Here is a 16,982-nt window from a genome sequence, read left to right as displayed (position 1 = left end):
TTGGGGTGGGGGGGCGCGGAGGGTGACCAGTGAGCACTCAGATTCCTCCGTTTTCGTCGGTGTCTGAAGGACAATGGAAAATCAGGTCAAAAAAGTGTCAACAGGTATGGGTTGGTAGAAAATGGGCGCTTAATTTGAATGATCAGTTTCATACTCTCACAGAGCGCAGAGTGGGGGAAATCAAAAAAGGCTCGCACCTCCTTGAAAATAAAACGAAGCCATGGCTATTTGTAGGCACGCCCGGGAATTATTTGAGGAATGGTGAGGCGGAGGGTTACTAACCGGGACTATAAGCAGTAACGCTCCGCTCGAGCCTTGTAATGGTGGCGGCGACGCTTCAGACCACCAGGGGGAGGAATCGCGCCGCATCCTGGGCCTTGGGCGGTTTCATCCAACAATGAGGGCCCGCGTGGAACTCTGGGGATTGTAGTCTTAGGGTCTCAACGCGCAATCTTGCGCGATGCACCCTCGGGAGTTGTAGTTCCAGACAGAGAGGAGGGGAATGCTTTCAGGCGTCAATGATGAGTTCTGGAAACTACACCTACCAAAGGGCCACGAGCTCCAGAGTAGTTTCTGGTTTCCGTGGAGTTGACCGTCTGGGTTACTTCTGAGGGGTCAACCTGACTGGGTAAGTTGGGGTGGAGAAAGCTCTTGTTCTGAACTGAGGTATCAGCCGACTTTTTCATCTTCCAGCCCGGTTTGGGGGCTGCTTGTCTCAATGCCAGTAACTCCGCATTAATCCTTCATCCTTTTCTGTTTCCTGTTCAGACCCCTCCAGTATCTGCCCGCACCCTTAACGCTCTCACGATCATCTCGCGCCTTCCCTCCCGTCGCCCCCGGAATCCCACCCTGAGCTGTGGTGGTAGGACTCAGCCCCTCAGCCCCAGCCGAAGCACACAACGTGACCTCCGCGAATCCTGGGCTTCCTTAGGCTCCACGCCTCCTGTGTGCTCCTCTCTTCCCCTCACTTTCTGCTGTTTCATGCTAGTGGAGGAAGGGTCGCCATTCCTTCTTCCCATTCCGTGGAAGAGCCCTGGGCTCAGCCGACCCGGGGTCTAGTCCACCCCTGCAGCTCACTCGCCGTGTGACCTTGGGCAAATCAAGCAATCTCCCTGGGACTCCAGCTCTTCATTTACAAAATGGAGATGGCAATTGGTGTCGGTCTTGGGGTGAGGCTCTTTGGTGGAGCCAATAAGATAATATGTGTGAAAGGGTTTTTAAACTGTAAACCTTCCTCAAGCGAGAGAGGTTCTTTTTATTATAATTATTAATACTCTGGAACACTCTTATTTTGGGTCCTTTTCTACCTCTGTCCCCTTGTTGTTCAAGCCTGTCTCTTGAGTGCTTGGTGTCTCCATTCTCTAAAAGTAGGCTATTTCCTCCCTTCCTCCAGAGACCAGAGGTCAGACTAATGAGCTTTAAGTCTCCAGAGAGCTTTGTCCGAAAGGAAGCCCCAGAGAAGTGCTTCTCTTGGACTCTGTCCTGAAATAGCCAGTGATGAAAAGTCCACACAGCTGGCAAAAGGGTGGTTGGTTTCTCCTCATTGGAAACAGGACCCCAGCAGGAGATGGACAGCTGCGTTGTAGGCACTGTCCATCTCCTGGGCTCTTGTGGGCCTTTTTAGTACACTCTGATTTTTGCTGGAGTGTTTCAGACTCAAGAAGGCTGGAAGGAAAGAATTCGTCTTGCCAAAGGGTTTAATACAGAAAAAAATGGAAGAGACCTTGGCCCCTTGGCCTGGTGTGATGAAATAGCACTGTTAATTAATTTTTAACATTTTGTTTTGTTTTAAAGATTTTATTTATTTATTCGACAGAGATAGAGACAGCCAGCGAGAGAGGGAACACAAGCAGGGGGAGTGGGAGAGGAAGAAGCAGGCTCATAGCAGAGGAGCCTGATGTGGGGCTCGATCCCATAACGCCGGGATCACGCCCTGAGCCGAAGGCAGACGCTTAACCGCTGTGCCACCCAGGCGCCCCAATTTTTAACATTTTGTGAGCACTTAAAATGTACCAAGCCCTAGACAATATCACTTTTTTTTTTAAAAAAGATTTTATTCATTTGACAGTCAAAGAGCGAGCACAAGTGGGCAGAGCGGCGGACAGAGGCAGAGGGAGAAGCAGGCTCTCTGCTGAGCAGGGAGCCGGATGAGGGGCTTGATCCCAGGACCCTTAACCGACTGAGCCACCCAGGGGCCCCTCACTTTCCTTCTTTACTTATTTTTAAAAATTTTTATGTATTTTCTCAATTTTCTTATTTAAATTTCACTTTTGAAGTGTCTTCATTTTACTTCTAAGGAGCTTAGGCTCAGAGAGGTCATGCTATAATAACTATTGTAGTTAGAGCTACTATCTCTGGTTATAGTGCCTTCTACCTGTCAGGTGTTTTATATATGTTATTTCATTTAGTCCTCATCAACAACTTCATGAGTGCTAGTATTTCTGTCATATGGATAAAATCTCAGAGACTTAGAATTGAAGGAACATCCTCGGGATCACAGCCAGTTAAGAATTGGAATTCAGACTATCACCAAAGCTTTTTCTTTTTACACTATACCATATAGCCTTATTTTGGGGTCAAAAAAGACAGATTAAAGAATCGAGAGGGTTTAAATCAAAGCCAAGTAAAGGAGCAATTAGTGGGTCTTTACTACATAGGAAAAGCATGAAGGTAGATGGTTCGGCCTACAAAGACGTATAAAACACAGCCTTTATATGGTATCCAAAAAAATGCATAAGGGTGTAAAAATTAGATTCACTGGATAAGTTAATTATTGAGACCAATTATATGCAAGGCACTATGTTAAGCCTTGTGACTGGTGGGAACATGCTTCTAGGTGGCCATGGGCATTGAACCAAGTGAAGTCATAGTCATTATCGTTTCATTACTAGAAAATGCTGGGCTGGAACACTGTATACACGCAGTAAATATTTGTTGCATGCATGCATCTCTGAATAAAAAGTATCATCTGGACCAGAGGTTCTCAAACCTTGCTGGGGAGAAACATGGGAAGCTTTTAAAAACTGACCTCTGGAAATGAAGATCCTAAAATCTATATTTTTGAAAGTTTCCCAGGTGACTGTGACAATAGATTCAGGAACCTCTGAACTAGGTTCTGCTTGGACTACTTGTAGGAAGTCACTGACTGAAAACTGCTAGAATAGGTACTAATCCGAGAGCTATCCTAAGGCAGCCCATGATTGGTTAGCAGGTGAAGGATGCAGACAGTGCTTAGAGTTGAGAGAACGGCAAGTGGAAGGACTTGTTAAAGCGCAGAGAACCAGAGATTTCACTGGGCCTTGATGGATCGGGCAGGCTTGCATGGGTCTAGAGACTTCTAGACAGGCACCACCACAAATTGTTTGGATGAAGTGAACAAAAGAAGGTAGAGACACCTGGGCTGATTTCCTTGGAAAATGCTATGGCATTTATTAGAAATGACTCTGGATACCCTGGGTGGGTGTCTCTTAGGCGAAATTGGATTTTCCCATCTCCCCATCTTCCTTGGACATCAATATGAGCCCAGGGAATGCAGATTCATTTTTGTGTATGCCTCACTCTGGCCAGTTAGCTTTAGTTTGTATTTATCTCCAAACTTCAAGATTCTTTCAGAAACTTTCCAGGACTACTAGAGAGTTCTACTCCCTTCCTTTTAGCAGTTTTTAACTCCACTCATCTTGATTCCTATCCCAAGCACTGTTCTCTATATGGGGTAAGACCAAAATCTCTTCCCATAAGAAGTTACTATCATTCTGGTCACCCAGTCCTGAAACCTGACTCCTCTTTGGTTCTTCTGTCTTCCTTGCCTCCCCAAATCCACTCATTTGCCAAATCCCATTGTTTCTACTTTTCACTCAATCAACAAATATTTCCTGGGTACTTCATAAGAGCCAGGTACTACACAAGGAGCTTTAAATGCATTATTTCATTTTATCTTCCTAGCAACCCTACGAGGGTGGATAGTTTCCTATTGTACCCATGAGGAATCAGGCTTAGGGAGATCAGAGGATCTGCCCAAAGTGAAAAAGCTAGGCAGCAAAGGAGCTGGGCTCAAATTCGGCTCCTTCAGACTTAATATCGCTCATTTCCAGAGTCGATTCCAGCTCCTTAGCTAGCACTGGAGAGACTGCTACCCTCCAGATCTGTCACACCTTTTCTCACATGTGCTTTCTTACCTTTGTGGCTTAGCTGATACACTTTCTCCTACTTGAAAGTCCACTTTTGCCATCTTTCTCTGCCTCCACTGCCAAGCTACGGACGTGTGCTTTCTTCTCAGAACTCCTGCATCTGATCCTCTTATATGACCTTTTCTTTGGCAGTTAGATCTTGGAGCTGCTTCACTGTCATGTGGGTGACATGTGTCATGCACCCCTGCCTTATGTCTTCCGTGTGTGCCCTCAGCGGCAAGGGGAAAAGGTCAGGGTGTGAGACTAAGTAGCACATACTCAACTTCACTCTGGCTAACCAGTCCACTGACTGCATCAGGAGCTTGGTCAGTTAGTTAGTTTAGTTTGTTTGTTTCTTTTTAGAAAGGTGTTATTTATTTATTTGACAGAGCGTGTGCACAAGCAGGGAAGGCGGCAGAGGGAGAGGGAGAAGCAGGCGTCCTGCTGAGCAGGGAGCCTGATGTGGGGCTCGATCCCAGGACCCTGGGAACAGGACCCAAGCTGAAGGCAGACGCTTAACCGACTGAGCCACCCAGGCGCCCCAAGCTTAATTTCTTTTTAAAAAGAACTGCATTCTACTACTACAGAGTAGTAGAAAGAAAATCATTTCCTTTTTTTTTTTTAAATTTTTTTTTTTTTAAAGATTTTATTTATTTATTTGACAGAGAGAGAGACAGCCAGCGAGAGAGGGAACACAAGCAGGGGGAGCAGGAGAGGAAGAAGCAGGCTCATAGCGGAAGAGCCTGATGTGGGGCTCGATCCCATAACGCCGGGATCACGCCCTGAGCCGAAGGCAGACGCTTAACCGCTGTGCCACCCAGGCGCCCCAAGAAAATCATTTCTTATATTCCAGAGTTAAATAGAATGACATTTGGATTATTGGTTATTTGGGGTTTGCCATTGGACCAGACAATTGGAAGTTGGCTACCAGGAGATCTGTGTGTAATAATAGTTCTGCTTGTGACATTGTGCAGCTCGCTTAACCTCTGAGGACCTTCTTTTGTTCATCAGGACAGCACATGTATGTAGTGGGGAGGGTGGGAGATGATTGTGGCAAGGATCCATAGAAATGGCTTCTAAGGTCTCTGCTTGCCCAGACATGCTTGGACTTGAACTTTCTGATCCACCCCAAAGTGTCTTAAAGAAAGCAGAATAGTGTAATGACTAAAAATGTGGGTCTGGGACTCAGTGTATTTGTTTAGATGCTTTTGGTTCAGGCAATAGAAATCTAAAGTCAATTGGTTTTAACAAAAAGGGGATTTACTGACTCATGTAACTGGAAAGTCCAGAAGTGGGTCAGGTTTTTCAGGTATTGTCTGGTCTAGAGATTCTTAATGTCTTCACAAATATGACTCCATTTGTCTGATTCTTTCCTCTGCTGTCTTCCATGGGTAGCTTTATCCTTGAGGTAGCAAGTGCCTGCAACATTTCAAGGCTTCATATCTGCACATCACCGTAGTTCAGAACAAGAAAGAACGTTTCCATCTTCAACCATCAAAGTCCTGGGCTTTACTCTGAATGGACCAACTATGTCATGTGCCCACTCTTCATCCAGAGACCGACCCGGGGACACCAAGGGCTGATCGGTTCAGGTCAATTATGGCCCAAGTCTAGAAGTTAGGGGAGGGGAGTGTCAGCCCCACTCAAGTCACAAGGGTACTGCATAGGAGGGCAAGATAGAATAGGTGTGGAGAAGTTTGACCGTATTCTCCACTGTTACAGCCACGTCGTCCATGATCAAATTCTGGCTCTGTTAGCTGTATGTTCTTGGGGGAAATTACCTAACTTTGTCAAGCATCAGTTTCCTCATCTCAGTTTTTCAGTTAATAATGTATTAAAGCACTTAGTGTAATTCTTGGCACTCCCTAAGTGTCATGATGACGATGCTGATGGGGATGATGAGATTGAAGAGGGATAGAGATCAATGGCTTTGGCCCCAATTTAGGGAGCAGCCAAATTACAAGAATGTTTGCTAGTCAGGAACACACACCTGCCATGTCGAGGGCTCCTGGTTGATCTGCTGCCACATTGTATTCTTCCCCGTCTCTGCCCTTTCTTGCTCTTATGCCCTGTGTAGAAATGCTTTCCTTCCTCTCCCCTGCCCCTAAATCTTTCTCCTACCTCAAGGCGCAGCCTGAGTGCCACTGTTATAGTAGCTGAGGTCCGTGTTTGTGTAAACATATAACTGAGTCTCCCCCGTGAGCAGGACCCGTTGGGGTTAAGAGCTTAGGTCTGGATTAGACAGACCTGGGTTTGCTGCCCCGAAGCAGGATAACTTCGGGAAAGTTGTTCAACCATTCTGTACCTTAGTTTCCTCATCTATCAACAGAGTATTTGTAGGACCTTCCTCAGAGTTGTGGAGAGAATGAAATGATGTACTATATGGAGGGAGCTTAGTTCAGTGCTGACACAGCGAATAATACGTCTTACTATTCCTGGCCTCATGAGGACACGGTCTGGGTTACATTCTCTGCAGAGGTGACTGCCACGCTGGGCATGTGGTAGGTGCTGAGTGCACTTGGCTGTGGGTTTTTTGTTTGTTTGCTTTGTTTCATTTTTTTGTTTTTAAGATTTATTTATTTATTTGAGAGAGAGAGAGAGTGCAAGTGAGGGCAGGGGGAAAGAGAGAGAATCTCAAGCAGGCCCCCTGCTGAGCGTGGAGCACGACACAGGACTCAGTCTTAGGACCCTGAGACCATGACCTGAGCTGAAACCCAAGAGTCGGACGCCCAAGCAACTGAGCCACCCAGGCGCCCCCTTGGCAGTGGGTTTTGGAGAGCATGGAAGCTCTCTTTCCCCAACCATCTCTTCACCCTGCTCCCAGTAACAGCAATGCAGCCCTTAAACCTTGGCAAAGTCAGTGTAGCAAAGCAGATCACGTGGAAGATGGAGTGAGTCCCTGGAAGGGAGATGGGGTGATAAGGAGCTGTGGACACGGGGGACAGATAACACATAAAAGCAACAGGAAGCTAAGAGGAAACCAGCAAGAGGCTCTTCTGTGTTTCGCCCTCAGCCATCAAGTTCAGCACTGTCCAGGTCGTTGTGTGTTCCAACTGGTGATGAAATGGGGGTGAACCAGTCCATGGGCTTCCCACCTGTCACAGGACCCCACCTTGTAGGCTGCGGGGATGTGATGGAGGGCCAGGGTCTCCAGGTAAGTGCCTCCAGCTCCATCCCCGCACATCTCCGCTGCTGCTTCTGTGCCCTAACTTACAGTAGCCAATCTGATGGTGTGATTCTCAGCGGTGGGGGAACTGAGAGGTGGTCTGGATTTGGTGACAGAGCCTCCAAGTCTGTCTTCCCTGACCTTTTTCTTCCTCTTTCCAGTTAGAAACCTCTCGGTAGCCAGCTAAGAGGAAAGGGGGGCTCGAGCTCCAAAGGCAGCTCTCAGATCCCATGCCCGGTCTTGAGAGCAGATGCCTGATCTGGAAAGATTTCCAGTCTCATCCCAGTCTGAAGGTGTATGAGGGGAAGTGGACCATGTGCTGTTGGCCTTTGACTCCCCCTGGGTAGGAAGACCTGCTCCTCCTTCTCCTCTCCTGTCTTTATCTGTTTTCCCTCCACTTCGGTTCTCGACTTTCCCTCCACCAGTTCCTAGGTGCTTTTCTGCTGGCCCTTGGACTCCCCCTCTCTCTTTTGAGAGGCACATGCTTCCTGTTAACCCCTCACCTACTCCCATGTGAAACAAGTGTGCTGCTGCTTCCTAAGCGCCAGCCTCAAGAAGGGGCCTGGGTGACCTCCGGATGCCACCCCATGCAGCATGAGGGCTGATCTCATTCCCAGGGCTCCTCCAGGCCTGGGCTCATGGCCAGATTTAAATCTCTCTGATCCAAGCACTGAAAATATTTTGGTACCCCCCCAGATGTCATGTAAAATATAGCCGGCTATTTGAAATAACAGAAGGCTTACGTGTATGCTAAAAATAAAATTGCTTCTTTCTAGATTTTCTGAATGCAAAATTCAGGTATGTGAATTGAAGCTTAAGTGCCCCATTTTGGTGGCCTGCTTTGCTGGCACCCCTCATACCCACAGTGTGTCTGTTGGGAAATCTAACCGAGCTTGCGGTTCTTGCTCTGAGCGGTTGCTCTCTTCTTTCCTGCAGGGGAGCTTCTTTAGACTCTTCTACCCCTGCCAAGAGGCAGAGGAGACCACGGAGCAGCCCCTGTGGATTCCCCGCTATGAGTACTGCACTGGCCTGGCCGATTACCTGCACTTTAATAAGCGCTGGGGGGGGTTGCTGTTCAGCTTGGCTGTGGGTAAGTGCTGGGCTCACCCCCAGATGCTTTCCCAGCATCTTGGTTATGTTCCTGGGGGATCCCTAGGCAGGCACAGTACTGTGAAGCCGGCATCGTCCAGCCCTCTTGCAGTGGGGCATGCATGAGCCAGTGTGGTGTGGAGACTCGGGAGAGGAGTATGTACATGAGAGCTTTGGTTACAGAGTTAGGTTGTCCCGGATTCAAATGCAGACTTTATCGTTGACAGTTCCTCCTCAGCTCTCCTCTCTCTGCGTAAAGTACCGTTGAATCATCCACTTCCCCCAAAGGCCCCACCATGAGGAACTCTAGCCAACTGTGTTGGCATCTCAGGGGTTCACCCCATAGTTTTTCAGTGCTTCTTTGCATTTATCTTCCCACTTTCTATCATATTTGTACTTTCTAGGGAAGAAAGGGGGAAAGAAAAGGTGATTGATTGCCCTGGACTGCTCAGGGGTAAAAGTGCTTCTCCAGTGAGGAGGGACACATATCCCCACCCATGCCTCTGCCCAGGCTGCCCCTGGGATTACAGCTTTGGGGAAGCCAGAGATTTCATAGCCCCTGTCTCTTCTAGGATCTTGTCGCCTGCCTGTTAGCTGGAATGGCCCCTTTAAGACAAAGGACTCTGGATACCCCTTGATCATCTTCTCCCATGGCATGGGAGCCTTCAGGTAAGAGCTTCTGTCCCTCAGACCTTGTCATAGTCCTTAACTAGTGATAGCTGCTGAGTCTTAACTTACTCTCAGAGGGCAGAGAAACAGACATTTCCATCTGCCAGCTGTCTTCCCTGCCATCTGCTTCATGCCGGGGCACTGTGTCCACCTTCCCATGAAGGCCTTCCCCAAGGCGCTGACACCTGGGGGGTCTTTCCTCAGGCTTCACATCCTTCGCTTCTCATGTTCCTGCATTGATAAATAAGTAAATGATTTTATGTTTATATTGTCTTTAAAATAAGTAAACATTTATAAATAAACACTTGTAGCTCTCTTTCCATATAATAGCACAGAAGTATTAGAAGGAGCTTGAGCTTTATAGCCAGAGTCATTCCTTTAGTGTCCGTGGAGGGACAGCTTTGCCGTGGCACGGCTGTAGCAGTGAGGTGGGCTCGCTCCCTGCACGCCCGCAACTCAGCCTCACCTGGGAGGCTCAGCCTCACCGCCTGTGCTCCGTGTGAGCTTGGGACAGTTGTAGAGCTCTCCGAGCCTAGAATTCATCGTCTGTCAGATGGGGATGCTGCTCCCACCCCGCGGTTTGTGAGGATTCGGTTAGACTGGCACCAGTAAGCATGCACACGTGCAGTGCTTTCTGTTTCTCTACATGCAGGCACACGGGATGGTGAACTGTAAGACTTTGGGAAACTCTGCCTGATGTTAGGGCAGTATCCATTCCGAAATCATCCTGGGAATCCTGATTTCTCCATCTTGCTGTGTTATACAGCTTAATAACTGTAGGCCATATGTTCCTGTTTAAATTTATGAATATTCTGTTTATACGTTCATTATCAACATTTAAGTCTAGTTTATGCCCTAGAGTGTCACACCTCTCAAAGATGTCTGTTTTTGCTTCCGCACTTCCCAAACCATTGTCCACACTGTAGCCAGAAAGATCTTGTTTTTTGTTTTTTGGGGTTTTTTAAATATTTATTTATTCATTTGTGAGAGAGAGAGGGTGAGCATAAGCGGGGGCGGGGGGAGCAGGCAGAGGGAGATGCAGGCTCCTCGCTGAGCAAGGATGCCGATGCAGGACTCGAACCCGGGACCCTGAGATCATGACCTGAGCTGAAGGCAGATGCTTAACCGACCGTGCCACCCAGGCGTTCCTTTTGTTTTGTTTTTTGAAGATTTATCCATTTATTTGAGAGAGAGAGAGAGAGCATGAGCAGGGGGAGGGGCATAGGGAGAGGGAGCAAAAGAATCTCAAGCAGACTCCCTGCTGAATGTGGAGCCCGACGTGGGGCTCAGTCCCAGGACCCTGAAATCATGACCTGAGCCCAACCAACTGAACCACCCAGGTGCCCCCAGGGAGATCTGTTTTGGAAGCAAATATGACCTTGTCATTTCAGCACGTAGAACAGTGCCTGTCAGGTGCTCAATAAATAGTTGTTGAATAAATGAATGAATGTCACTTCCCTACTTAATCTTTTTAATAGCCCTTTGAATTTATTTCAGCTCTTGTCATGGTCTTACCTAGATGCAGGTCCCAGACAAAGTCTCCAGCCTTGTTTCTTACTACTTGCACCACTCCAGCTCTCTAGACAAACTGACCTTCTTTCACTTCCATAAAGGCACTATTTTATTTTCTGCCTCAGAGTTTTTATCTGTGCTGTGCTTTGCCTGGAATATTTGCTCTTCTGCTCCTGTCTTCTTCCCCTGCCCTCCACCCCTTCATCTTTGCCTGGCTGATTCCAAATTACCCTCAAGGTCTTAGTTTGGATGTGACTTTCTTAGGGACCCCCATCCTGACCCCTGTATTATATTAGTTTAAGTTTCCCAGTAATATGCTTTCATAAAATAACCTGTACTTTCCAGTACTTAATATAATTGTAGTGAATTAATTACATTTGTGATTACTCTTTAAGGTCTGTCTTTCCTCCTGGATTCTAAGCTCCATGAAGGCAGAGACCATATCTGTCTTCTATCTCTTTCAGTGCCTAGGACAATACCTGGAAAGTAGTAGTTTCCCAGTGAATATTTGTTAAGTGAATACAAGGGCTATGTTTTGCTAGGTTCTCATTCCTTTAGCAAATACCTGTTGAGCACCTGTCCTGTGCCAGCCCCGTGGCATGAGAAGAAGGTGAGTCCTGTGGAGAAAATCAAGGAATTGCATCCACTGGGGGAGCCCAAACATGGACTCACAAAACTGTAGCCCTTGGCAGGAGAGTAAATGCAGAGATGAGGCCAGCAAGGCAAGGAGATGGTGTTCAGTATTGCTCTCTTATTCAGTAAATTTAGTACCTGCCATATGCTGGGGCCTGTGCTGGGGTTGTGTCCTCAGTAGCGAATAAGATAAGAGTCCCTGCCTTCAGAAGGACTGTAGTCTAGCAGGAAAAAGAAGTAAGAAACATTCTCTCCTAAGCTTACAGGTATTTTGTACAGAAAGCAGGTGAACACATGACTTTGGAGAGCGGTCTTTTGGTCTAAGAATCTGTATTGAGACTTCACACCTCAGTTGACCTGGGTAAGCCAGTTATAAATACTCTGCTCACCAGAAAGAAATTCCAAGCTGAAGAACAGGGAGGGAAAGGGACGTGGTTGCCTCTTTGTTGCGTATGTGGTTAATTCAGCATCTGAAATCCTTCCAGACCTATGGGTTCCCACCCCAGGGAGGAGTATGTGCATTTAAGTGTTCCCTGCTTGCAATGTGCAGTTGTTCCTTTGGTTTCCACACAGTCCTGTGAGGTAGGTGGTGGGGGTGTGTATTTTACAGATGACCAAACAGGTTCTGAAAGACAGACTTGCCCAAGATTACGCAGTCTGACCTGGGAAGGGATCAGAGATCTCTCTGGTTCTTACTCCCAGTTCACTGCCTCCCTCGGAGAAGTGCGAGAAGGTGAAAGGAAATAATGTCTGTCCTTCCTGAATCAGTTAGGATCCAGGCAAGTTGTATTAACAGAAAAACCCCAAACAGTAGTGGCCTAAGCAATATAAAATTTATTTCTTACTCAGATAAAAGAACGCTAGTGGTAGACAGAGATGATAAGGTACTTCCACGAGGTTACCAGAGAACCAGACTTCTTTTATCATTTTGCTCTGCCACGTGTGGCTTCCATTTCTAAGGTAATCTAATGACCTCGGGGGGCTGCTTTAGCTCCTGCCATTACATCCACCATCCAGGCAATAGGAAGGGAGAACTCTCCTGAAACCTTTTTTTCCCCCCCTGAAAGTTCTGTACAACACAATTGCTTATGTTCCAATGACTAGAGCTGCTCTGTCCATTATAGTAGCTTCTAGCCACATGTGGCTATTGAAATTACAAATATACGGCTAGTCTAAACTGAGATGGGCTGAAGTATAAGATATACACTGGATTTCAAAGACTTCATATGGACAAAAAAGAACTTAATATTTCGTTAATTCAGCATTCTTTTTTTTAAAGTAATCTCTATACTCAGTGTCAGTCTCAAACTCATGACCCCGAGAGCAAGAGTCAGATGTTCTATCGACTGAGCCAGCCAGGCGCCCCTAATTCAGACATTTTAATTATATGTTAAAATGATAATGTTTTGGCTCTATTGAGTTAAATAAAATATATTATTAAAATTAATTCCACTTTTTTTTTTATTTTGAAAAATGTATCTACTAGAGAATTTTAATTACTAATGAGGGCAGCATTCTATTTTTATTGCTGGGCTGGAACCTAATCACCTAGATAAACCTGGCAGCAGGGGAGGCTGGGAAATTCATAATTGATGCCTGTATCTTCAGGTGAAAATCAGACTCTGCTACTAAGGAAGAGGGAAAAAATAAGTGTTTAGGCACTTAACAGTGTCTGCCATATTCCTTTTTTTCTGGGAAGTTGGAGGACAGACAAATTCACATGCTAAATCACAGGTGCATATTTGCATATTACAGAAATAGCCAGAGTGCCTGTCTCCAAGGATCTGACCAACTAATTTGGGAGACGTATAATAATATATAGACAATAAAAATGCAATCGTTAAAGTATCCAGACTGTATTGGGGGTGGGTGGAGGAGATGAGTCAAGGTTCATGTGGGGTTGAAAACACCATGAATGGATTTACACATGCTTCTTGGAGCCTTGGTGAGACGAGTGGTCTGCTGACCAGAGAAAGCACCTTGAGGAGGGAGGGCTGCTACAGATGAAACTTCCTCCATTCAGTCTTTTGAGATGGTCACTAGCAGAGCATGGTTGGAATGGGAGCTGCAGGGGGCCAATTCTTTTGACCACTTCTCTCTGTTCCTTCCTGCATCTCTAGGACGCTGTATTCAGCCTTCTGCATGGAGCTGGCCTCCCATGGCTTTGTGGTGGCTGTCCCAGAACACAGGTGAGTGGTGACGGCCAAAACGAACTCTCTTGGATTGGCTGCTGCCCGTGGGCTAGGATATAGGCGAGTCCTTATCGATACATTATTTCTCATCTTCACAATGACCATGCAAGGCAGGTATTCTACTCATTTTCAAGGCAAGGAAACCGAAGTTCAAAGGTTCACTTGCTGGAAGTGACACAGCTGAGTGGGGGTTCAAACCCAAGTCAGTCTTCAAAATCCGTGTTTTTTCTGCTCTCCTGTGCATGCCCCCAGATCTTTCTCCCTGCTAGCCAAAAGATGATCCAGAGTGTCTTGGCGGGAATGGGGGCTTTGGTAAAGGGGAGAAATAAGCTCAAGGGTATCCTCTAGTTTCTCTGGCGACGTGTGTATTTCAGGGACGGGTCAGCCGCGGCCACCTGTTTCTGCAAGCAGGGGGAGAGCCAGCTGACCCATGAGCCGCTGGAGGAAGAATGGATCCCTCACCGTCAGATTGAAGAAGGGGAGAAGGAATTCTATGTCCGGAATTGCCAGGTAGGCTTGTGCCAGTTGGCGAGGAGGGTTAAACCTGTCCTCCTGATACTACAGTCAGTGAGAAGACTTTGAATCAACCTTCTGTCCTGAAACCTTACTCATAGGGGGTCTGAACTTGCCACGGCAGAGAAATGGGGTAGTAATCAAGACTCTTAACAATTGCAGGTGACAGAAACTCAATTTAATCTTGGTAGGCAAAACGGAGAATTGACTGGCTTAAACAGGCTGAGTGTAAGAAGGGCAGGACCACAGGAGCCAGACTCAAATACCATCAGGACGTTTTTTTCTCTCTGTCTCCTCTGCTGGTTGGTCTTATCTGCCAACTGGCTTACCTTACAAGGTTAGATGGATTGAGTTAGCATATGTTTGGCCTCATGATCTGAGAGAATAGGGCTGTTGGGGGAGGGTGGTCCCCCAGTCCTCCCACCTGCCTCAGGCTGCACTATGAAAAATCCTGGAGGGAGGCTCCTAGGCCCGGAAGAAGTACCCAGGTGGGAAATTTTCGTCAGAAATACGTTGGTGGATTTGAGGGGTGTCACAGTCCTCAAAAGTCAGGGGTAATGGGAGAAATGGGGGCAGGTAAGTGCTCGGCAGACAAAAACAATAGATGTATGCTATATAGGCAAGTAGAATCCAGTACTGGGTTGATTAAAAAAAACACTCTTACTTCTTTTGTGTTCAAGGTGCTTTCATATATGTTGTCTTATTGGGTCTTCCTGAAGCCCCCATGGGGAGTCCGAATAGCATAGAGTCCGAATAGCATAGAGTCCGAATAGCAGTGCTGACTCCAGTGGACTGTTAGGTGGCACTTAGGTGAGCTGCTAGGAGGTTGCCAAGCCTTTCTCAGGATGTGGAGCCCCCAGTGCTTGCCGAGATCTAGGTGGGCACACTCTCCCTGCATCCTCCCTTGGCTCTCTTGGAGAGTGAGGTTCTTGCTGGACGGTTGTGCCATATCCCAGCTCCCACCACGACGGTCTCTGTTGCAGGTGCATCAGAGGGTAAGCGAGTGTACACGGGTGTTGAGGATCCTGCAAGAGGTCACTGCTGGGCAGATCGTCCCCAACATCTTGCCCGATGGGTTGGATCTGATGACCTTGAAGGTATGGCAGCAATTGGTATGACCTGGAGCACATGTATTCATCAGGACTTTTGGGGTTACAAATAACAGAAACCTAACTCATCTGCTTAAATCAAAAGAGAATTTATTGGTTCAGTAAGTTAGGAAGACCAAAGGCAGGCTGGCCTTAGGCCAGCATAGTGAGATCCAGGGTCTCAGACATTCTCATCAGAGCTCTGGCACTGTCTTCCTTCTCCTGGCTCAGTTCCACTCTGTGTGTGTGGGCTTCATTCTCACCGTACTCTCTCCATTAGGCAGGAAAGATGGTTGCTGGCAGCCCAAGCCTGTATTTCAGTGCAGCTCCAAATTTAAAAGGAAAAGAGATGCTCTTGGCTTCCACTATTCTCGGAAGGCTGTGGCCCTGCTTGGGTTACATGTCCCTTCCGGACCAGTCACTGTACCAGAGGGACAGGGTATTCTGATTGGCCTAAGTTACACACCCACTTCTGGGTCAGGGGAACCTGAGCGCCAGGACTGGCATCCCTACAGGGCCACACGGGTAAAGGGAAAATGGTTCGTTCCCCAAAGGAAGGTCTGTTCAGCAACAAACAACGTGTGTCTCCAGCAGACTAATTCCTTCCTCTGCGGGAATCCCAAAAATCCGCCCAGGAGGATAGAAACTGCCCCAGCTGTGGAATTTGGTACCTATGAAAATACATTCCCAAGCCCCCCATCTTTCCCACCTAATTTCAAATGTAGCTCAGTCTCTATTTAGAGAACCAAGAAATCACACAAAAGCATGAAGAAAAACATGTTTTTACGTGTTGACATTCGCCTTTCCAGTTCCTTTAAAACATGTAACACATATGTATACGTTTTTAAAAACAATAATGTTATCATTTTATACAAGATGTTTTGTGGCCCTTTTTTTCACTTAGCATAATAGTCTGAATGTCTTCTTATACCAGTTAATATTTTTCTATGGCATGATTTTTAATAGCCATGTAATATTGCATCACATGAATGAGAAAAGCGTATGTGTTTGTGTACATATGTATATCCATACATATATCTATATAAATATACATAAAATAACAGTTATTGCTGTATGAGTACTTACTATGATAAGAGCCCCTCACACAAACTTACGCAGCATTATTAGCTCTTTCCATAGAAAGAAACCAAGGATCAAAGAGGCTAAGTATCTACCCAAGGTTACACAGCCAAGTAAGTGGTAGAGTTAGACTTCAAACGGGGGCTTTTTGATCCCAAAGCCTATGCTGTGTGCCCCAAAGCCTTGTTAGAAAATGCCTTTTAAAGGCTGTGGTCGAGTCAAGGCCATCCAGGGCACAGCATCTGCCTGGAGGGCCAGCTGGGAGGGCAGACATCTGAAGCCCTTTTCCAGCGATGTGATATGTGCCACCAGCCCCCAGCAGACAAGCAGGGTCCCAGGCGCTGAAGGGCAGGGCTGCGTGCCCGTGAGCCTGAGACAGGCATTGGGCAGGCTAGAGTTGAGTTGGATTATTATGATTTGGAGAAATACAGAATAAAAACAGCTAAGAACATTTCCACCTAGCAAATTAAGCTCTGAAAATTGGTTACTCATTCTTGTTGGCAAAGCTGTGGGGAAGTAGATAGTCTGCTGTGTTGCCCATGAGAGTACAGATTGCCCCACGCAGGGCAGTTTAGCAATAGCTATCAACAGTACAAATGTGTATACTCATTTCAATATCCAGTTCTGGAATTCTGTAGATATCTGCACGTGCAACCTGGTTTATTCTTTCCACCGTTGTTTGTAACAGCAAGAGACTGGTAGTATCCTAAGTGTTCTCCAGGAAGGGAAGCGGGTTAATAGATTATGGGACAATGGATGTATCAGTTTTGGTAATGCTAATTGCTGTAACTCCTAGGTCCTAGATCTCAGTAGTTTAACAATAGAAATTTCCTTCCCTCCCATGCAAAGTTGCAAATGGGTGCTCCTCTTGCAA

At 46.7% G+C, this 16,982-nt stretch overlaps 1 protein-coding gene across 7 annotated transcripts in view; it reads left to right on the top strand.

Moving 5' to 3' along the window:
- The first annotated feature begins 519 nt into the window (after window positions 1-519).
- Window positions 520-16,982, top strand: part of PAFAH2 (platelet activating factor acetylhydrolase 2) — a 41,345-nt gene continuing 24,882 nt past the window's right edge. For 3 of the 7 annotated variants that reach the window (XR_008956723.1, XR_008956722.1, XM_026516992.4), the window contains exons 1-7: window positions 520-628; window positions 7,180-7,320; window positions 8,269-8,422; window positions 8,994-9,090; window positions 13,356-13,424; window positions 13,802-13,937; window positions 14,924-15,037. Coding sequence is in view for 3 of the 7 variants with exons in the window: in XM_026516992.4 (XP_026372777.1) it covers window positions 7,231-7,320; window positions 8,269-8,422; window positions 8,994-9,090; window positions 13,356-13,424; window positions 13,802-13,937; window positions 14,924-15,037 (660 nt within the window). In the remaining 4 variants the exon portion in view is untranslated. Of the gene's footprint in view, window positions 629-4,576; window positions 6,668-7,179; window positions 7,321-8,268; window positions 8,423-8,993; window positions 9,091-13,355; window positions 13,425-13,801; window positions 13,938-14,923; window positions 15,038-16,982 lie in introns of those variants that run through there. The other 4 variants (XR_008956721.1, XR_008956720.1, XM_044390554.2 and 1 more) reach the window with 2 other exon arrangements.

Source organism: Ursus arctos, unplaced genomic scaffold, assembly GCF_023065955.2.
Source record: "Ursus arctos isolate Adak ecotype North America unplaced genomic scaffold, UrsArc2.0 scaffold_32, whole genome shotgun sequence".
Lineage (NCBI taxonomy): Eukaryota > Metazoa > Chordata > Mammalia > Carnivora > Ursidae > Ursus > Ursus arctos.
The sequence above is the reverse complement of the archived record's forward strand: the minus strand, read 5'-3'. Positions and strand labels throughout refer to the sequence as shown.